The sequence below is a fragment of the Cervus elaphus genome, chromosome 19 (genome assembly GCF_910594005.1).
Source record: "Cervus elaphus chromosome 19, mCerEla1.1, whole genome shotgun sequence".
NCBI lineage: Eukaryota > Metazoa > Chordata > Mammalia > Artiodactyla > Cervidae > Cervus > Cervus elaphus.
In genome coordinates this window covers 42362623-42386532 of record NC_057833.1, presented here as the reverse complement: position 1 = coordinate 42386532, position 23910 = coordinate 42362623, and the positions used below count along the sequence as shown (strand labels likewise).

The 23910-nt window shown below is 36.5% G+C and overlaps 1 protein-coding gene across 4 annotated transcripts in view; it reads right to left on the bottom strand.

Moving 5' to 3' along the window:
* Positions 1 to 5838: 5838 nt before the first annotated feature.
* The window catches only part of LOC122675572 (interleukin 1 receptor accessory protein), a 139221-nt gene continuing 121149 nt past the window's right edge, over positions 5839 to 23910 (bottom strand). For 2 of the 4 annotated variants that reach the window (XM_043874490.1, XM_043874491.1), the window contains exons 9-11: positions 18559 to 18702; positions 17096 to 17239; positions 5839 to 7147 (exon numbers count right to left, since the gene is read on the bottom strand). In XM_043874490.1, the coding sequence (XP_043730425.1) occupies positions 6429 to 7147; positions 17096 to 17239; positions 18559 to 18702 (1007 nt within the window). In that variant the 3' untranslated portion in view covers positions 5839 to 6428. Of the gene's footprint in view, positions 7148 to 13733; positions 14258 to 17095; positions 17240 to 18558; positions 18703 to 23910 lie in introns of those variants that run through there. The other 2 variants (XM_043874492.1, XM_043874493.1) reach the window with 2 other exon arrangements.

Here is a 23910-nt window from a genome sequence, read left to right as displayed (position 1 = left end):
TATATGTGTGTGTATAAATCATTTTGGTAGATGTATCAGTCTGGAGTAAGTTCAGTTTTTAAAAAGATGTTCAATTCTGGTTCAGAACCATTGTCCAAGGTATGTTTCAAAATATGACACAAATTACAAATTGAGCTTGGTGCTCAGTGCTTCAGCTATATCCCGACTCTTGTGACCCCATGGGCTATAACCCACTAGGCTCCTTTGTCCATGGGATTTCCCAGGGAAGAATACTGGAGTGGGTTGCCATTTCCTTCTCCAGGGGATCGTCCTGACATGGGGATTCAAACTTATATCTTCTGCATTGCAGGCAGATTCTTTACTGACTGAGCTACCAGGGAAGCCCAAATACAAATTAATTGCAAGTGTATGACACAGTTTTAGACAGTAGAAAAGCAATAAGTTGTTATGTATACCTTTGTGTCTTAAATGAAAAATACATCTAAGATTGTATCTTGAGTTTTTCTTTTTATTTTTTTCTATATGGCAATAGAGTGTTAATGTTCTCATTACCTGGAGTAGGATAAAAATAGCTCATGATCCAAGTTCAGTTTATTTTGAATCTTTTTGCTTCCTTTCCATGAACCCATTTCAAAGAGCATTCTTTTCATTTAAATATTTTTAAGTGTTTTTAATTGACCAAAATAAAAATCTTGTAAATTATTCTCTGAAGATTTGAAATGTGTCAATAGTGTCCTCACCTCACTAGGGCATAAAACCTCTTTGTTCAATATTATAACATATAACCAAATTATATATATATATATATATATATACATACACACCCATACATGTATAATGATCACTTCAGTGTACAGCAGAAATTAACACAACATTGTAAACCAAGTATGGTGGCAGTGGTTTAGTCGCTGATTCATATCCGAGTCTTGTGATTCCATGGACTGTAGCCCACCAGACTACTCTGTCCACGGGATTTCCCAGGCAAGAATATTGGAGTGGGTTGCAATTTCCTTCTCCAAAGGATCTTCCTGACCCAGGAATTGAACCCATGGTTCCTAATTGCAGATGCTTCACCAGGGAGCCACCCAGGAAGCCTAAAACCAACTATGTTTAAATGTAGGAAAAAAGTTCCTTGAGCACCCATCTTTACCACCCCCAAAATAGCATTTTTTCTCATGATAAAATGCTATTTCATGATATTAGAAGAGTCATATGAACATTCAGATTTTAGTACAGAGTCTCCAAATCGTAGAACAGATGCCTAGATAATAGTAGACTTCATAAAGCACACATTAGCATTCGTCTCTTCCTTCATCTGAGCTTTAACATGTTCAGTTTGAATTCCCTATTTAGCTTTTCAGATAAATGGATAAGTGATGCTTTCTAATGGACATGTTACATGCTCTGCTGTGTTCTAAATGTCTTTAATTCTTCTGAGGGTTCCTGAATATTCAAAAATGAAATGGCTCATTGGCAGATAGTTTGAGCGTCACATTCTTAGAGAGCTAACTGAATGGAAATTAACCAAATACAGAAACTTAAAATTTTTCAATTTTTAAGAATGCTTCCCCTTAACCAGAAGCTATATTTATTGTGCATTTCTTCAATGATTTTTCTTCAGGGAACATTTAAATGCAAGGTCTACCCTTTTCTGTACATTGTTTTTGTTTGTTTTTCTGTTTTTTTCCCAAAGAAATCTGACTTGATAGGTTGGCAACCTGCGGTAGGGTGTTGGCAGCAAAGTCCTTCTATTCCTTCATTACCAAAGTATGTGACATATCTCAGTTTTTAGGTCTCTTGGCTCTTCAGGCAATCTCAGTATCATATTCTTAGCCACAGATAATGTTATGTGTTTTCCAAGTTCTAATTCATTCTTCTTTCTAGGAACACAGGAAGACTGCATTTTCCAGCCTTCTCTATGACTAGATCAGTATGTGTAGCTAGTTCTGGCCAATGAACTGTGAAAGTACTAAGTATAATAATTAGTCTGAAGTATAGAATAACAGGATGCCACACATTTCAGGTGGCAATGCTAAAGAAAGTAAGCATTTATGCCTGGACAAGTAGCATATATAAGAAATGTCTTATTATATGAAGCTACTAAAATTCTGAGGTTATTTGTTAGCACAGCATTGCTTATGTGATTCTGATAATTATATATTATAAGCTACAGCAATCCTATCAGATTTCAAATGTCAGTGTTTGATGTTTCATATATTAGAAATATACTCTATTAGCTACTCATCTATTCAATATCTCCTCGTGCTGAGGCAACTCCAAGGGTTAAACTTGCCCTATATTTTCATCTATAGCCTGTAAACAACTTGTTATAAGGATGATCCGTAGTCCTCCTTGGCTGGATAAAATCAGAGCCTATAAGGGTAAAAGAGTTAAAGAGAGATAAAAATTATTGTTTCTTAAGCATTTTTGTAACTCAGAATCACCTGGAAAGTTTATTCTGAGTGCAAATCTGCTCTACTCAAGAGATCCTCATATTGCATGGGATCAAGAAATATGCATTTTAATATGAAACCAAAATTGGCTCTCATGTGGATGTATCTAGGAATACACTTTAAGAAACTTTAGAGTAGACTCTAATAAAGGCTGTCTCCTCTTTTAGCCTGAATAGTATAAAAATATGATGGGGTTAGACAGAATTACCATAGGTAGTTGTTTATTTGATGCATGGCATAGCTTATTTGAATTATCAAGGGCCTGGACAGTGTCCAGTACTTAATAAATCAGACTCTCTGGAGTAGGGGTTTCACCTGAGCTCTTCACATGTAAGATGCTCCCCCCCCCAAACAATTTTTAGACACAACAGGGTTTGAAACAATTGCCATAGGGATTATTTGTCCTTCTGTACACATCTTTATGAATAGTTCAATTTATTATTCATGACTTTTTAAAAAACATTAGTTTAGGAACATTAGTTTACCAACCACCTCAGATCTTCACAGAGGAAGTAAATATATTATTACTAGAGTTTTTATTAATTATAAGAAGTAATTGTAACCCATGGTGTAAATGATAGTTCCTAAAATATTATTTTTGATTTTCAAGATGAATGGTGAACATATTTTTATTTTCCATGAAGAAAAATACAAATTATCTATTTGAGGGGAAATTATAATATGATTATAGATTCTAGAAGACAAAATGATTCCACTTTTTAATATTTAAATGTTGTAATATTTTAAAGTGAAATTATATAAAACCATAATATGACAAGGTCAGTTGTCACATCGCATACTTGATATGATATTTAATTCATATGTATGTGGGTTAACATTAACTGCTTTTTTGATTGAAATGTATAACGGTTCGAATTAAATAGTTCTAATTAGGTGACTTTGTAATAGGAATACTTCCACTTGAATCTTACAAGAGTAGTTCTACAATCGGCACTGGGTCAGGTGTCAGAAGCCCAGATTAGAAGCCCAACCCTTGCTAATTGACTGAGTGTCATCAGTAAAGTCACTTTATCTGTATAATATGTTCCTGTTCTGTACTGCTTTTGTGTTAAAAAAATGATGTAATAAAATCAATTTGTAAGCCATAAATAGTTATACAAATGGAAGTTTATGCAATCACAAGAGTGATTTTACTATGGATATAAAATTGGCCAATAATTATTGAGCACTTACAATGTGCCAGGCACTGTGATATGAACCTACATGAGTTATACAATTTAATCCTCACAAAGTCCAATAAGTTTAATAATATTATCTCCATTTTAGCTCACAGGAGATGGAGACCCTTAGAGCCCATGGTAAAACACAGGAGAGAAGGAGATCTCATATTTATCTCTACTTAACTTGAAACTTATTCCTAAAAAGGCAATATTCCTGTGTAAGTGATATCCATTTAACCTACAGCCATATCAATTGAGTTATGAATCTGCATGACCCATGAGGAAATATTTTTCTCATTATTCAGCCCACTGAAATATATTGTACTGAACAGTACATTCAATTGTACCATGTTGGGTCAGGAAATAATGATATAACCTCCTTGCTTTTCTCCATACAGTACAAGTATGGTCTATCATCTGTCTGAATATCTTTCTGATTTTGGCTATATGCCAAAAATCATGACATTTTATTGGTTACATTGTACTTATATTGTCAATGGAAGTTGATACTGACCAAAATTGAACTTTTGAGAATACCATGATCATCCAGCTACACATTCATAATAAGAGTTCATGTTTAATTTTCCATGCTTCTGCCACTAGTCTTTTCATTTACCTTCTTCATTTAGGAAATAATTTATAAATGACAAAAGTAGTCTATCAGTTTTCCCAAACATATTTTATGGTTTGAAACACTGTGCTAATAAGGAATAAGACTGATTATGGATAACTGCATTCTCTCTCTACTTGGGATTTGGAGCAACTTACATTAGCCACTATTTAACAGATTTAGAGAGAAACTACTATCTGTCTTCCAAGTGAAGATTCCTGAATATACATCAAGAATGGATCAATCTCTTTAAGCAATGTAGAGCATGAGTTGCACACGGTCATTTACTTCTGGGTGTTCAGGTAGAGTGGCCCGTCCTTTCCTAATTACAAGTTTCCTGTTGAGTCCCACTTACTCTGGAGGGCCTAATCCCTCATCTTACTTCTGCATGAAAAGGATCTAATCGCTTCTTGTTTCAACAGAGAGTTCTGTATTTCTTTCCAAGGGGAGGAGTGGGATGAAAACTCTGGTTTCTTTCTCCAGCTCTCATTCATTATTAATAACCGAGAAAGGCTGACACCCACTGGGCCATAACTCATGAGGAGTCAGGTTTATGTGCTGAAATGAGTGCTACTGCCTGGTACCACCTTTGCCTCCTTTTACTTTGCTCCTGTTCATGAGCAAAGTATGAGCAAAATTAGACTGTGCTTCTAATTTTCTTACAGTAAAACCACCATGCAGGGACCCTTTATAGACTAGATGGAAGACATGCTATTTCCAGCTTTCTCTCCTTAATGGAGTGTTGGGTCAGTTCAGCCCTATTCTGCGGGTCTGGATGTCTTTAATTTGGGGAGGGAATAAATGTTTTCTGTTATTTCCTTAGGGCCAGTCTGTGTTCTCCAGTCTCAATATCACCATGGTTATTTGGATACCCATTCAACATATGCTTTTTGAGTGAATACTTTAGCTCTGAAATTACAAATTAGTGGCCCTTTGGGTGAATATATGCCCATGTGTTCAGGTTGTTTCCTTTTTTTAAAATGTCATTTCATAATTGACAGATTACTTAAAAATCTGGATTTTCAGATTTATTTGAAAAATAACACTCTTTCAACTCTGGGGCTTAATCATTGACAGGAATCAAGTGAAACAGAGTGAAGGATGCTCCTTTTTAAAGAAATAAACACTTCACCTCCAGGCTTAATTATCTCTATTTTCTCTCTGACTTGGAAATCAAATGCTATGTGTCTTTTATCTCTATGTCCATATACACATGAGTACTAGATGAAGAGTATTATATGATACTTATATGTGGCCCTCTTTTCTCCTTTTTCTTACTTTTTGATCCTTATAGGCACTTGAATGACTATCCTCAGAATTTCAAATGAGAAGAAGGGATTGATGGACCAACCTCTACCCTAACCCCTAACCATACTGAATTTTTCAGCTGTCATTTTCTAAAATTATAATGATATTTTTATATAGCCCTTCATTTCCTTTGAGACATTTTCTCAGTCTCTTTTGGCCCTTTCCTAGATCATTCCTAGAAAGAAACTAAAGATACATCTCAGCTATCCTAGTACCCAAACCAAATCTCAATTTCCTTAAAGAGAATATTCTTCAGATATGAATTTAAAAGCCATAAAAAGTAGAAGGGAAAGAGAGAGGTAAAAACTTGTTAGTACAAATGAAATCACATAAAAATATAACTTTATTGATGCTAACAACTTTAGGCAGTTTAGAGAACACTAGTTTACAGTGAGACAGAACACTGTGTACCCCTGGGTGGGAGTACTCGGTTCTTCCTGGGAAAATGTTCTGTAGGTTTCCCATTGAGCTTATTCCTACAGCTTCCACCAAAATTGAAACTGACATCTTTCCATAATGCTCCCTTGAGATGCACATACCCTGTTAAGTGTCATAGCCCAAGTATACCTGACTGACTTACAGTTTGAGGTTGGTCAACAAACTCAAAGGAAGCCCTGAAATTCTTTGCTCTGTTTAAAACCATGGGGTAAGAGAGAGGATCAGACTTCAGGCAACTTGCACATACTGACCTTCTAGGGCCCAAGAAGAGTGTGCTCTTCTGAGGCCATTAGAGGCAATAAATCTGGATTCAGGTCCTTCGGGTCTTTTGTCTCCTAGAAATAAATAGTTTTTAAAAATCAATAAAGGGGACACAACCTGACAGTCCATTAGATGATAAAAATGTCAATTATTCCCACAGGTTCATGACACATAATGGGCTGGTAGAAATAGCAGCCACCACCCACCACACAGTAATTAGAGGATATAAAAGTCATTGTTATTGGATAAGTCCGTGAAATGGTGAAGAGCAAGGGCTGAAATCTGGGGAGTAGGGGGTTCCAATCTGGTGCCATTTTGTATCCACTGAGTGTCTGACTCTTGGGGAGCAGGCTTACAGAGGTGCGTCTCCCACTGGGGCTGGGTGTGGATCTCCGCCCGGCTCTTGCTCCTAAGCTGACTCTCGCCTTCACAGTAGGTGACACAGCAGCGGCAGGCCGCGGAGGGCTTCCCTCTGTGCTTGGACGCGGTGTCTGGGCCCGGAGAGGCGCCTGCAGCTCTCCCCGAGCTCTGGGGCTCTGGAGGCTCTTTCAAACGGCTTTTCCGCCTTTGCACGTGGTCCAGACTGATGTCAGACTGGGAGGAACAGCTCTCATTCCAGCCAGAGCTAGCACTCAGACTTCTCAGTGGAAGAGCCAGTCTCAAGGCCTTCCAGAATTTAGAGCCAGAATGTTTGGACTTTTCCCCCTTCCAGCTCACAAAAGACACAGACTCCTTCAGCTGTAAGATGCTTGGGTGTGGCTGCTCAAGTGGACGGTACTCAACCACAATGAGCTTGGTGGCAATGGAGTTCTGGCACATGACACCCAGTTTGAACTCTAGCATGCTGATGCTCTTTTCGGTCACATAATCTGGGCTCAGCACAACAATCATCCTCCGGCTCCTTTGAATGAAGTCAAAAACTGCTTCCACTGTATCTATAGGAGAATGAAAGATAGGACAGTGCCTAGTGAAAACATACAAGCTTCAGTTCATCGTTGACAATCCCAGGAAGGACAGGCAATGAACACTTGAGAATATAAGATCGAAGTGTTAAATCATCTACGCAGGTAAGGAATCTCATCTATACTACTCTTATAGTTGCAGTGTCTGCTACCTTCAAGGATGAGGAAGTAACCACCTCTAAAAGCAGCTAATTTCAGCTCTACTTGTAAATAATTTCTTGTTTTGAAAAGTCGTTTCCTTCCACTTTAGTGGTCTTAGATCTAACATTTTAAAATACTTTAAGTATCTCATAATTATTGTGATCTCATTGTATTTTTTTCCTCGTCTCTAGATTAAATAGCTTTCATGAATTTTGTATCTTATTCTCCATATGAATTGGTATCAAGTCTCTTTCCTACTTTTATTGATTTTTTTTTCTTAGTAACATTCAGTTTATGTATATGTCACCTAAGAGTAGTATCATGAACAGGACTGAACATAATGCTCCAGACACAGTCTTATCAGCTAAGATCTACAGGGCATTACTAGCTCCTAAGATCCACACAGTTATTGCTCTTGATACTTAAAATTTTTGGACTTATCAGACAGCTCATAGTATTGACTGTGATGTCAACCAAAATTCCCTTTCTTTTTCTATGTCAAGAATTGATCTGAATAACAATTAAAGAGGCAACAACAATGACAACAATAACTGGTAAAAATCAGCCAATTAGTTGAGACCTCTCACAAAGCATTCAGTTCTAACAGTTATTGTGGTGAATTTGTGCAAAACCTAATGGATGCTTCTTGAGATAAACGCAGTGCTAAACTCATTGTGAGATTTAGGAGCTTAAACAGATTTTCTGAAGCAAATTCCAAACTTGTAAATTGCAGCTGTTGACAACTCCAAAAACACATGCTGTGAACAGACCATGAGATTGAGCACCTATGCTTTTCAGGCCAGGAGTGAAGCACTGAGGGAGAAACTTTTCAGTCTGTGAAGACAAGCTGAAAGTTTGCAGTGAATTGGATCATGAATTTGACAGGGAATGAAGGAGCTTTGCTCTCTACCATATTATTTCTTTCCAGCTGTTGAATTGAACATGAATTTGAAGGAAAACCGAGAGATGTGCTCAGTGTTCAAGAACTTCTGACTGGCTCTATCAAGAGCACAAAGTATTTTAGTTACTTTTTGCTTCAATCACTTATCTTCAAAGCCTGTTTGTGTGTGTGTGTGTGTCTGTATTTGTGTTTGTGTGTGTGTGTATTTGTGTGTCTTGGTAACTCCTTTCATTTCCTGTCTTATTCAGAATCTTATGTTTCTACCTTTCATAAAACCAAGGATGTGAGTTTAGGAAGTTTACTGTTTCTCTTGTATCATGATGAATATGATATGACCCTAAGATAACATGGATAGGTTTTCAACAAAAGGAACTTGTGCACTCAAATTGTATGCGTGTAGGGAGGAGGTGTGTAACTGTGGGTGTGGGTGATTCATTTCTAAATAGTCACTTTAGGAAAATATTTGTTCTGTCAAAAGGGGGTACCATTGTTGAAAATAAAACATTGTCTTAGACCCTCTAAAAAAATTGACTTTAAAGCCTATGGCTTTTTTTTTTTTTTTTTTTAAATTTTGGTAATCCACTTGAAAGTGGAGGATTTGCCTTTTAGAGAGGGTAATGCAAAAAAATAAATAAATATGAATGGTGGAATTCCAGACATTGAGGAATAGATTAGAAGATGGTTTTCAGATAAGAGTTGGTCTATACCTCAGCGTCTTCATATAGTACTTTGAAGGAAACTGCCTCTTTTATGGCCTATTTTAATATCTTCCAAACTGTTGAATTTCATATTTGAGGATGTTAATTATTACTTTTTTTTAATGATGAATATTATTTGGAGAGGGCATCTTAAATTAGGTCATTTATTCTGTTTGGCTCAAAAAAAAAAAGAAAACCTGAGGTGTGGCCATAGATTGATAAGACCAGTTTTTTTGTGTGTGGTAATAAATTGGGTTTGAAGTGACAGTTTCTGATCTAGAACTCTTCACTACTCTAGAATAGTCCTGCCTATAATAGTTACAATATCCTTGGTATTAACTTGGGAGTAGAAAGAAAACTAAAAGAAAACTAGGACTGTAATTTTGTTCTTTAGCTAGATTACTGGTATATGAGAGTGTGTTAAACCTCTCTTTCTCTTAAAACTTGGAGTACAGATTTTAAAAAATAGGGGCATCTAATTTGAAAGATGAATCTGAATTCAAATACTGGTTTCTCCATTTATCTTAATAGTATAATCATTTATTTTAGTATCTTTAAAGTTGAATTCATCCATCTATAAAATGCATATAATGAGAGCCAATTTGTAGGGTTGCTGGACAATTTATCAATACCTATAGGTCAATGTCTACTGCATGGTATGCTTTTGAATTAATCACCTTGATTAAAGTATTATCATTCAGTGTTCACTAAGCACAATATTAAAATAATGTATTGACTAATATTGATTCTAAATTAATCCCTAATGGGAACTTCAGAGGACTGACTTAAAATGTGGTTTCAAAGTTTTCAAATTCTGTCTATTCAGTTTAAAATAAAAGTGGATAATATACTACTGGAATACTTAGCCCATTGCTAAGACTACTTCATATCCCTTGACTAGAAACAGAGAAATAGATAAGCTGCTGAATGTGTCTCTTGTTACACTGCATGTTTACTTGTATCAAAGACCTAATAACCTCAGTTTTTGTTTAAGTCACTCAGTCGTGTCCAACTCTTTGCAACACAATGGAGTATAGTCTGCCAGCCTCCTCTGTCCATGAAATTTTCCAGGCAAGAATAGGCTGGAATAGGTTGTCATTTCCTTCTCTAGGCGATCTTCCTGACCCAGGGATTGAACCTGCATCTCTTGCATTGGCAGGAGGGTTCCTTACCACTGCATCACCTGGCTGCTTATATCTCCAAAGACAGTGATATACATTATGTTTCAGCTCTGCTTTAGGATTTCAGGATTGCTTTTTTTGAAACTTCCATGCATTGATCCTAAGTCTACTCTTTGAAGACTGGTTTGAAACAGGGAACTTTTTTGGAGGAAAAATTTTTACTAAGCAAACCAGTTAAGTTATAGAGGCCCAACAAATATTCTTGGAATAAATAAGATTTATTTTTAAAAAGCAAGAAAGCTCCCCTGTTACTACAGACTTAATATTAACTCAAAAGAAAATGCTTTTTCAAATATTTATCACTGATTTGTTTGAAATAGAAATGCATATTTGATTCAAATGATCACCAGTTAACTAAAGGCACGACATTGTTAGTTGATCTTTTTAAGGCAACTGCTTTTGAGTTGAAAACCTATAAAAGGTAAGCTATTACCGTTAACTGTCCAAGTTTCAAGTTGAACAAAAAGAAATAGGTGTTTGTCTCTATCTTAAAACTCTCTCCTCTCTCTCTGCCTTTCTCTATTCTCCCTTTGTATCTATTCCTCATCTTTTTCTCCATCTCATTCTCTCTTTTGAGTCTCTCTCCACACTCATTCACGTGTGCACATGCACACACACAAACACATACAGATGTCTGGTATATTAGATCAATCCATTTTACTTAAGTAACTCTTTTACTAAGAGGTAAAGAAAGTGTTGAGTTGAAGTTCCCAGTTTTCTTCAGATTTTTCACAGAAAGAGAAAACTAATGTCCCTTAAAACACTTCTTTTTCTAAGTGTATCATTCTTTTTCTTCTCATTTCTTATGCCCAAACATGAAAAATACATAAAACACATGCACAAAATAAAATTCAAAGGTGAAAATAAATGGTTTATTTTTAAAATAAACAAATTTACAAATCAAATGGAAAATGGAAAATACAAACATTTATGAATAAAATAAAAAAGATAGTCTTAAAATATGAAAAACCTATGGAAAGAAAATCAATAATTAACAAGTGGAGTGAAATTTTGTTCCCCAATACAATGGAGTACTTGTTTATTAGAATACTAGGGAATCATCTAAACTACAATGCAGAAAAAATTAAATTATTTTATATGATTGTATAATTGGACACTCTATATATCATGTTTTTTTGTTTGTTTGTTTGTTTAATTGGGTGCAGAAGGTCTTTATACCATATATATAAAACCTTTGAGATTTTTCTTTTTAACATTGGATATTTTTATTCTTAATATTAGAGAGTGATTTCTCCTTGCTCTCCAATGTATGTTTCTCCTTCTCTCAAATATTCTGTACTGGGCATCTTCTGGATCATAAAACAAACAAACAAAAAAGAACTCTTGAAACAGAATTATCCTAGGATGAGATATCATTTCGATTTGAGTTGCTTTAGATTTTTAGCATTTGGAAACGTTCAGTAGCAAATACAGTAATATAAATAGAACAAAAAGTATCTATAAGTTTTTAGGGGTACCAAACATCATTTAGCATAAATATGAAACCAAAAGTGCAAAAAGATGCTGCATTGGCAAGAGAATGGCCCCTTGATAATGGGGCTGTCTCTCATCTATCTAGAGCTCATTCTTGAATTGAAATTCAAATCTTATCTGGGGTCAGTTCTCCTCTGGTCTTTTGATGAAATGGTTAATAGAAGGAATAATTATACTTTGTAATAAAGAAAAGCATTAACAAGGCTAAAAACATTAGATCCAAGATGACCCCCAAACCATAGTTTTATAGTCAATGATTCATGACGCTTTTGTTTTATTTAAAATAACTCCTCCATAGAAAAATGATTTATTAAATAGACTTTAGTAACTCAGAAGGACACAAATATAAGAGATAATTTAAGAATAGTTTATCAACATTCATACTACTAAGATAAGAGTTTCCTTAAATTATGAATTATCATGTTTCATAGGATACCCAGGCTCATTAAAGGTATTTTTATTTTCTTTTTCTTTATTACTTAAAAGTCCAAATAGAGATTTATCTCCCCAAGAGTTGAGCACTAAGATTAATGTAATTTCTAAGTATGTGTGCTCAGAATATAGTAGATGGTCAATTAATGCCAGAGGGCTGGCTACTGCTTAGCAGTGACCATGGAAGCTCTGAGCAGAACAGAACCCACTGCACCCGGATCAACTGTGGCAGTAGTAAGTTATTGTTACTCATCTAGGGAGGGCAGGGGTTAACAACAACTACTCTGTGAGCGTAAATTCACAAATATTATTAATGTGCAGAAAACAGTGACATAAAAATATTACAGTAAAAAACATAATTTAAAAACTGGATAAGAGTTCCAGTAATTTGTAATGTTGTGCCAATGACTATTTAAAGTCATATGTGGATATATATATACACATATGTATGTGTAGTGTGTGTGTGTGTGTATATATATATATACAATTCATGTATGTATGTATGTGTATATGTATTTCATGTGTATATATGCAATATATATATATAGTGTGTATATACATATATATTTTAAAAATCTACATGTAACATAGATATTCAGCACTCTGTAAACCCTGGACTTTGTTTTCACTTTTCCAAGTCTTAAGAACAGTAAAGTTTTACTTATACAAACTAAAACATGTTTAGTTGACAGTGACTTTTCAGTCTAACTTGTTTGAAGTGAGTGTTATTAACTTATCAGTGAATAAAATATGAAAACTACTCAGAGTCCAGTTAATACTTTTAGAGTATTAATGCTAAAAGCACTCTCAAGGTCCCTAAGTCTAACTTTAACACTTTACAATGGGGAGATAGAAACAAGTGAAGAGAAATTCTTTTCCAAATATTTAAAAAAGCTAAGGTTAAAAGACAAACTGACAAACACCCTGTTCTGTGCTTTTCTTATAAGAGAGAAAATGCCCTTGAAAGCTTTTTGCTCTTCTTTTACTCAATATTAGCACCAGTAAGAGAAGCTTCCTCTCCAATGAATCAAGTGTGGAGCCACCTGCATGCTCTGAATGACCGACCCAAAATGCAGGAGGTAGGGAGATGGAGTGATGGCTATGGGTCAACCTACAGATAATTGGGAGTTTACTGCAATAAAATAGTATTACATAGTTTTCAAGCTGACAAATATGAAACCAACTACCTGAGATGCAGTGCATGGGGTGGTGGGGCGAGATGACAGGAGACAATGTGGGAAAGCCCTTTAAGCCAATCATAAGGAACATTTACAGTCACCCTGCTTTATAGCATCACAAGTGGTGTCAGTCACGCTGTGAGGGTGTCTAGTATAGTAGGATGAGCAAAAGAGTTTATTTTCCTTAGTGAAGATAAATTTAGGCCCTGATTATCTTTTAAGGGATGAATAAAAAGAAAGGAAAACTATACTTGAAACTCTTAATGACCCTATTAACAGATGACTCATCTTTAAGGGGTCTTTAAATCAATAACAAAGGCTGCCCCATAATATTAAGATTATTCAAAAAAACAAAAAAAAAAAAAAAAAGAGAGAGAGAGCCAGAGTGAGTGAATAGAGAGGAGTAGGAACAGGAATGGAGGATGCAACAGGGGAATTTTGCATCACCAGGTCTTGCAAAAAATTGAGTGACCTCAGGCATTGGAGACAGGTGGTGGCACAGTCATTCTAAGCCTTGGTATTGCCTGAGGAAGCAGAACAGTTCTTCTACAGTAACCCTGAATTTATCTCTATGGGGAGGCTTCCATAGAATTTGTTTCTGTCCATGAACAACACACTGGGAATAAAGCAGGGGAATCCTCCCTTCCTGGAGTATTGCTGGATCTTTTCATCCATCATTCACTGGCTCTTTCATACATTTTTCAAGGATGAATAAGTGAGACCCTGCTCACCACTTCTAGACCACCTGTGACTTTTCTTCACTGGCATGGCCACCTGCAGCTGCTTCCAGAACCTGCCCTGTGGATACTTGGATTTCTCCCCTTTCCATTTAATGACCGTGAGCACCGTCTTAGCCCTCTTCAACTCTTTCACCTTCGTTTCCTTCACAGCTTTGTACTGCACTAAAATGACGTTGATGCTGCCTCGAGAGGCCATGTTTTCTAGGCCAGCCTTGAGCTCCAGGAGGGCTTGGGTTCCCTGGAGCACGTAGTTGGGGCTTAGGACAACCAGGAGGCGTCTGCTTTTCTGAATGAAGCTCAAGGTCTCATCTGTGACAACTGGGAAAGAAAACACCATGGGGATTAGTGATGGCTAAGAACTCCCTCAAGGTATGGGGCTTGAGGAGCAAGTGAAAAGAAATTAGCATCATAGTTTGAGAATTGGAGTGAAACTTTGATCAACAACACTTAATCCTTAGACCCAATTGCTCTGTTCAGAAAATGTCACTCTCTTCAGGGACAATAGAGACTGAATGCACATATTCCAATCCTGAAGGAATTCCAAACAGGCAAAGCCAAAATGTATTCCTATGACCTTGGTCTTCAGAAGCATCATTTGGGACTTGAAGAATGAGTGGGTAGTACTGAAATCAATTTCTTCAAACTGTGCGGCATATTTTGGCCCAGCAAAATCAGGTCTTGAGCCCTTTCTCCCCAAAGATATCCATGTATTAACTCTCTACTGCTAGTGAGTATTAAAAAAACATATAGTGCTAAATCATGGAAATTAATTTTTCACTAACATAGAACAGCAAGAGTAAAACGCTTCATTTTTTGGTAGTCCCTCTCTACTGTCAGGCACCTCCCAGACACAGACTATTCTATATCATTGGAATAGGAACTTAAGAAAATCTAGCCAACTGAATGGTATTTTGACTGGAATCACATTCTCGGCTCAGCTTTCTATTCTGCTCTGCTCTGGAGCCTAAATTAGTCCCTGAATCTTTCTCCTTAAACTCCTGTCATTACTATGAAGCCATGTGTTTCAGCAGTTGCTAGCTGATGCGTGTGCCTTCCCTGGCAAGCAAATGGTTTCTTCAGGTCGAAAAAGAAGCAGCAGCAGGGGAAAATGGAAATGCTGTATAATTTTATTCTGTTGTCAAGGGTTCTGATTAGTTCCTGTCACTAAATTCTTGGGAATAATCCATCTCCTCGAGGCTGCTTATCAAGGACTGAATAATCCTTTTCCTGGGGTTCAGATAGAAGGCAACTCCAGGGAATGCACCAGTGTTGTGGAAAGCCATCTCAAGGTTTACCATACTCCCCACTCCCCTGGGCAGTCATTTTGCCCTTTAATCTTCACAGGTACAGAGGCAATGGGGAAATAGTTGAAATTAAAAAGCATGTGCAGCCTAGAGGAGAATCCAGGAATAAGTAATTGTCCACTCCAAGCAATGTTGCTGGTTGGCTGTGTGTAGGCAGGAAAGAGACCTAGAGGCAAAGAGGACTGAGTAAAAGAAGCAGGGGGAATGCAAAAGGTCACAAAGGTCAGTCAGCAAAAGCAAAACACAAGAGTAATTACATAGAACTTGAATTCTTCAAAGAACTATCAATCCCTGCTGGAGTCTTACATTGTGGTTATACTGTATACCTTCACATGACTGTTCAGATAGTAGTAAATATCAGTTGAATGACTTATGAATGAGTAATTAGATGAATAAATTATTTAAGATTTTAAGCTTCAAAATGAGTGGGATTTGTCCTTTATCTCTATAGTCAAGTCAGCATTTTCTGGTAAAATTATGCTGAAAGAGATATCTCCTACAGAACAGAAACATGATGGACTTTTGGATGATGATTTTGTACGTAAAGTAAGTGATCCAGCTAATTCAAAATAAAAATAAACATTAATGTCTATTCTGTCTCTCAAATTATCAATATAACTGAAAAATATGCTAAGTGAGTAATGTACACAGGATTTAGGGGAAGAAAATAAATTAGTTTGTTGTAAAGATTAGAGATATTAATGCATTTTAACAGTACAGAGTTTAACAGTGGGTTTACGAGTGCTATTATGCATCTATAAAAGAGACTCAAATGTAGCATCACTTTATGTGTTACTGTCTGGATCTGAAAATTAGAGGTACACTTTATTTTAAATCATTCAGCATTTCAATCTTTTTATACCTATTAGAATATACTGGCCTTTGTAAAATGTTAAACTCATTTCATTTGATATGAAAGAAGAAACAGACACAAGGAAAGAAGGCATTTGAGTAGCACTGGTTTGCTAGAAAACAAAAATGAAAAAAAAGGAAGGAAAATATTCTAATTACTACCAGTAAGTAATATAATGGAGGATTCCATGCATTCTCTTCTGCACCTCACTTTTTGTAAAATTGAGTAAATCTCATCTGTATAAAAATGTTTTAAACTCACTCTTTATGAAAAAATTCTAGGCAAATTAGTGCAAATTAGTTAAACCTTCTAAAAATCTAAATGTGAATAAACAAAATGTTTAAAGCTGTGGCTCTTAGCAGAGCTCCAATGCACTCTGCATCTACACTTTTCTGACATTGCTTTTGAAGCTTACTGGGGAAATATTTTAAAACCATAAATTGCACTTGAATAATCTACATTGATGGACATGAGTTTGGGTAAACTCCGGGAGTTGGTGATGGACAGGGAGGCCTGGCGTGCTGCGATTCATGGGGTTGCAAAGTGTCGGACACGACTGAGCGACTGAACTGAACGGAACTGAATCTACATCTTACAATGTAGAATTATTCCTGTTGTTATTGTTTAGTTGCTAAGTTGTGTCCGACTCTTTGTGACCCATGGACTGTACCCTGCCAAGCTCCTTTGTCCATGGGACTTCTCAGGTAAGAATACTGGAGTGGATTGGCATTTCCTTCCCTATGGGATCTTTCCGAGCCAGGGATAGAACGCACATCTCCTGTGTTTCCTGCATTGGCAGGCAGATTCTTTACCACTGAGACATCTGGGAAGACCAGATTTATTCCTAGAGAGTCTCTATCTATTACAAAAAGAATTGGGCATTTAAATGTCCAAAGATGTCAACATAGAACTGTGCCATGACTTTTACATGTGACCTGAAGCTACGGGTCTACTCTGCCATTCAGTGTAGCATCACCTGTACCCATCTGAAATACCTACTTCCCCCAGGCAGACTGTCTCGGTCAAAGATGCACAGCTTGTATCCAAATTCATTCTCCAAGACTCCACGGAGGGTCAGTAATACAAATTCTTCTTCTTCAGCATTCCTTGCATAGGATACATAAATATCATATTCCTTTCCATCTAGCAAAAATTTAATAAAAGACACAAAACACAGATCCAATATAAATTAGGAAAGTTTCTCAATAGTACTGTATTTTTTCTTAAATCAAACTTTTGGATATTAGACATTTTCATTTTTCACACATGTGAATTAGCTGACAGATTTCAGTGTGATTCCCCACCTATGACAGGTCTCCAGGCAAAATGACTATTTTAAGGTGTAATTGCAAATTTTATTTGATGTGTCTTCTACTCTCATCTCACTGAGTTCAGATTTTGTAGTAGAGAATGAGTGAGGTTTGGCTCATTCGGCTATGAACTGACGGAATCAGGAAGCAAATAGTTACTCAGTCATAGATGCTGGCAAAAATACCATGCAGAACATTTCTAATTCCTGCCCTCATATGTCACTCACTAATATATAAGAATAATAAATTGAGCAAAACCTTGAGAAATATCTAAATCATGTATACCTGAAAATACCTACAATTAAAATATGCTTAGATTTGATGAACCAATTTTTCTCCCAGTTGCCTAAGTATAAAAATCATCTCTTGGTAAAAATACAGGTGCCTATCTCTTCTACAAGCCACTCAATGAGACTCTATGGGATGGGTGTTAGGATTAGTAAATAAATGTTTCATTCTTGTCACCTGGCATAGAGGCACTAAAACAGTGTTTCTTAAACTGTAATGTGTACACGAATCATTTCGGGATACTGTTGAAATGTAGATGCTGATCCATAACAGGGACCAGCCTTTAGATGCTCCTTTTAGTAAGCTCCCATGTGATTCTTCTGGTACACAGATAACCTGTGAGCACAAAGTTTGGACATGCACTGTCTAGTACAATAACCACAAGCCACAAGTGGCTAGTAAGCACTTGAAATGTATCTGGTCTGAATGGAGGTATGCTGCAAGTGTAAAATACAATACATGCTGAACTTTGAAGATTTTTTAGTACCAAAAATAAGACTAAAATATCTCTATTAACATAATATTAAATTACAAGCCAAAATGATAGTCTTTTGAATATGTTAGATAACATAATTATTAAAATTATTTTCAGTTTTTCTTTTCTTTTTCCTTATGTGACCACTAGAAAAATATTAAATTACATATGTGGTTCATATTGTATTTCTATTTAAATAGTGCCACTCCCGACTAAATCATATACTGACCCAAGAAAGCAGAATAATATGCATTAGAAAGATTTTCAATAGTAAGGGCTGAAACCAAAGTTAGTTTAATTATATCTTCCAATTAATTCAGGTTTTATCCAGCCAATATGTTTTCTCAAGATGGCAGTTGGGAGATATACATGAAATTTTCATTACTCACCTAAAATGGTTTCATCTGTTCCAAAATGAGCCCGGTAAAATAAGACCATCTCCAGCCAGTAAACATGGTAAATAACGATGAGAATCACCACGAGGAGGACTGTGGCTCCAAAACCACACGCCAGTTCCACTGTGTACCTTGGAGCTATTACCGGAGAGACCAACAAAGAAACAAATTGATTTGTGCATGATAGTCATGGTGACCCATCATTCTGCAAATAGCTGGTTAAACCAAGCAGCTGAGTCATGAACCTGACCTATATGTGTGAAAAAGCAGAGGCCACCTGGTAGAGGTTAAGCACTATGTTCTAATACTAAATTGTGGCCTATTTATCATTTTGTTTCCAGAAACTGGCATAGAAGGTGCTTCTTAACAATTACATGATTTGAATACACTTCGATGACAATACAAATTAAGACAGATCTTATTGGGAACAATTTAAAAGGTCATCTAAACTGACTCACAAACTGACAACTAAATCTTCTCAAAAATATTTTTGGAAAGTGTTAACTCCATCCTATGTCCAGCTCTTAACTAGACCAGCTGATGACACTGGTAGAATTTTAATTGTTGTAGCAGCTAACTGAGCACTAATTGTAATGTGTTTATATCAGTCTTAGTTTCATCCACTTGTCCAGAGCCATATGGGAGAAATTTAATTCCTTATTCTTTATATTTGGCAATAGGCCTCAACAATTTTATTATCATTGAACAGAAAATGAGGGTATCCACCTAATGCTCAGTATGCTTGGCTCTGAAAGTATCTCTCTGGTGGACAGTTGTAGGATATACATTCTACAAGCCTGCTTCTCCAGTCTTTCTCACTCACCATTAAACCATACATTGTTACAGTCGTCTAGGTAGAGACTGTCTTCTTCATCCATCCTATCTTGAGAACTCTGGGAACTGAATGAACATTTCTGGATATAACGCTACAGACTTCTAAGTAGCATTATTTAAAATAAGTCTAATACTATGTGATATTTAAAATAAGTCTGAAAGTGAAAGTCACTCAGTCGTGTCCGACTCTTTACTGGAGTGGGTACCCTTTCCCTTCTGCAGGGGATCTTCCCAACTCAGGGATCAAGCCCGGGCCTCCCACACTGCAGGCAGATTCTTTACCAGCTGAACCACAAGAAAAGCCCAAAATACTGGAGTGGGTAGCCTATCCCTTCTCCAGCAGATCTTCCTGACCCAGGAATCGAACCTGGGTCTCCAGCATTGCAGGTGTATTCTTTACCAACTGAGCCAACAGGGAAGCCCCAAAATAAGTCCAGTACTATACTATGTATTTGTAACTTCATGTGGCTGCTTTATTAACTTTACTAGTGAAACTTAAGAGTTTGAGATGGAACAAAATATTTCTGGATCTGAAGAAGAAGTGGCTTAAATTATATATTAGTTAATTTGACAATTACTTATTGGCATCTACCATTTGCTAGAAGTTGTTGAGGTTATAATGGCAGATAAAATAGGAAGGGTCTCTGCCCTCTTAGGGCTCAGAGTCTAATGCAGGGAAGTAAATAAGGAAATAAATAAGACAGTTACTGTTAGAGAGTGATCCATGTTATGAAGGAAATAAACCAGGGTAATATGATGGAGGTAGCTGAGGGGAGGAGATGGGGCAGGAGAGGTATTTTAGGCAGAGGTGAGAAAAAGCCTTTTTAAACACCTGAACATTGTGTGTATTGTTTGCCAGGACAAGGCACAGAAAAATGTTCTTCAATCTGGAACTGTTATCAAGGCTTCCTGACTTCAAAGTTCAGAGATCTTTGCACAACACTACCATGAAGTTCAATTATTGATCATACCAGTGAAAAATCCCTTTTAAAACAGGTAGCTATTCTAAGGGGAAAATGGTGAGTAGCCTAGAGCTAAATCTGAAATTCTCTAATTAAAAGGAAAAATCATTGAGTTTTGCATTCATTATCCTAAACTCAGGGTACTAATCCTGCTACAGATACAGCCTGGGACTCAGCTGTACAGAATTACCATGGACTCTAATACTCATGATTTCCAGGTGGCGCAGTGGTAAAGAATCTTCCTCTCAAATGCAGGAGACTCGGGTTCAATAAATCCCTGGGTCTGGAAGATTCCCAGAAGTAGAAAATGGCAACCCACTCCAGTATTCTTGTCTGGATAATCCCATGGACAGAGGAACCTGGCGGGCTACAGTTCATGGCGTTGCAAAGAGTCAGATACAACTAAGCGATTGAGCATGCACACACACAGGCTTGTACTCAACCCATGAACAACAGTGCTTTAAAATAAGATAATAAATGCCATAAAGGTATGTCAGTGCACTTGATGAGAATTTATTAAGATCAGTTTGAGTAGCTGGCATGAAAATTGCTGTATCCTTGGTATTTCTGAATACATGTTATGTTAAAGACACACTGGGCTAATTCCCACTGTCATCCTGATTATTTGCTCAGCTATTTTGGCTCCCTCTGGATGGACATTTCACAATAAGAAAAAATGAAAAAAGGTCAGTGGATCCACTTACCTGAAATGGATTTTTCTTAAAAAACATCAATAGTTACCTTGTTTAGTGATCAAGGTATCAATTACACTCATGGCTTTCCCTCTGCCACATTCATTTTACTACTGCCTGTTTTATTTCTACTAGAGCTTTTTAATTTTGTGTTATACAATTACATATGTCATATTTACAGACTGCATTTTGTTGGGCCACCTTGATGATTTCAAGAAGTTCCTAATGATATTTAACTAATTGAACTCAAGATAAATAATCCACAAGCCTGATTTTCTAAATGGTTTGAGTCACATTTAGGAAGTGCTCTAAAAAGCTTCCAAATTTAGCTTTGCTGGTTTGTTTGAAAGGCTGATCCTTAGTCCACATTTTCCGTCTGCCCCACCTCAAGTCTCTGATGTTTAGGCATAAAGATTTTACTGTGATGCAATCCCAGACCAAAAGGTTTCCAGTCAAAAAGGGTGATATAACTGACCAAACTTGACTCCTAAACTACTTCTATCTTTGTTCTCACTGATAATCTAAACAGGATGGAGACAAATTTAGTGACTTGCTCTACTGTTTCTTTCTGAATCAGAATTCCCTCTATCCTTTTTCCAGAGCCCAAATTTCCAGCTAACTACCCTTGGTTAAGCTAGTACAAAAGCTCTAGTCTTTTTGCTTGTTTCAAGCTATCAGTCTACAATCTTGTTTCTCCTTGAAAACTTAAATTTATTTTCTTCATCTTCATTATCATAGTAGGGGCCTGGTTATCCACTGAATCTCCCAACCAAATACCAGCTGCTTGAATTTCCAAGTATTCCCTGCCACAGAATATTTGTCTACTCTTTGTTAAATTGTTGGGACTACTTGACAATTATTGGTACTACAATTATGGTCACTTGCCTGAATAACAAAGAGAATGTGTGCATGTGCGTGCATGCACTAAGTCCCTTCAGTTGCGTCCGATTCTTTGTGACCCTATGGGCTGTAGCCCACCAGACTCCTCTGTCCATGGGATTCTCCAGGCAAGAATACTGAAGTGGATTGCCATGCCCTTCTCCAGGGGATCTTCCTGACCCAGGAATCGAACTGAAGTCTCTTATATCTCCTGCACTAGTAGTCAGGTTCTTTACCACTAGTATCACCTGATAGTAAATCAGAGATTTATGACTGAATTAACCTTCAGACCTTATTTGTTTGGCTATTTTAGTTCAAACTTGTGCATTTTGAAAATCAGCTTCTGGTCTTACAGAAGTGACAGGGGCAGCCTTCTCTCCATAACATCTAAAATATTATGATGATTTAGGGGCATGCAAAGATTTCTTAGAACAAAGAAAACAATAACCATTAAAACATTAATAAATTGCACCTCATCAATAAAATATACCACTGAAGAAAGGAACTGGCAAGATACAGATTGGGAGAAAGTATTTGCAAAATATCTATCCAATAAGGAACTGGTATCTAGGGTAGAAAAGAGAATTGCTCAGATCTGATAATGAAAATACAATCTACCTATAAAATGGACGAGGTATTTGAACACTCATAACACAAAAGAAGACCAACAACTAACAAGCATATGAAAAGGTGCTCAGTATCTTAGTCATCAGTGAAACAAAAACTACAAAATGAGGTACCACCACACACTCACCAAAATGGCTAAAACTAAGACTGCTGTTTGCTGTTGTTTTAGTCACCAAGTCGTGTTTGACTCTGTGACCCCATGGACTGTAGCCCGACAGGCCCCTCTGTCCATGGGATTTCCCAGGCAAGAATTCTGCAGTGGGTTGTCATTTCCTTCCCCTGGGGCTCCTCCTGACCCGGGATTGAACCCATGACTCCTTCATTGGCAAGTGGATTCTTTACTGCTGGGCCACCAAGGAAGCCCAAAACTAAGAGTAACAACACTAAATGACAAAGATGTAAATACACTGTTTCAGTGAGAGGGGAGAATGATGCTACCACTTGGGAAGAAAGCTCTGAGAGTTTCCCATAAAACTAAGCTGGTAATTCTACTCATAGGTACTCACATCAGAGAAGTAAAAATAAAAGTCCACAAAGAGGCTTGGATAAGAATGTTAACAGAAGTTCTTCAAAGCTGTGAACAACCCAAATGTACTCCACCCAGAGAAAGAATAAACAAGCTGCAATGAATTCTTTAAAAAATCAAACAAACAAAAAAACACTACTTGGCAAACAAAAGCAACTAACGACTGATGCAACAGCATGATTATTAAGATTATTTTCTGAGTGAAAGAAGCTTTATAAAAGAGTGCATTCTGTAGAGGTCTAGGTATATGAAGTTCCAGAAGAGGAAAAAAAAAAAATAGTACATTCTGATAAGGAAAATCAGAAGAGTTGCTTTGACAGTGGTGGAGAAGATAGGAGTAGCAGGATTGATTGATAAGGGGAAGGAGTGGGAGGTTACTGTCTATAGTGATGATAATATTCTATATTTGATTTTAAGTTACACCATGAATATATACACATTTCTTAAGTATTATCAAAGTTCATATAACTGTGATTTGTAATTTGTCACTGTATACAAACTTTACCTAAAAAAAAACCCAAGAGAACTATAAATAAATATTAAAATTTGGATAATACAAGATGCTTACATGTTTAGGTGATAACTTTTACTAATGTCTGTAACTACTTTAAAGGTATAAAAAATAAGGTATATTAATGTATGCATAGCAGAATGGATTGATAGGTAGATATGTGATAAAGCAAGGATAGCAAAATGATAGAATCTATGCAGGTTATATAATTGTTCATTGTATAATTCTTTCAAATTTTCCATGTATTTGAAAATTGTCAATAAAATATCAAAATATAAAAATTAAGATGAAATAAACCTGCAGATTAAAACAAAG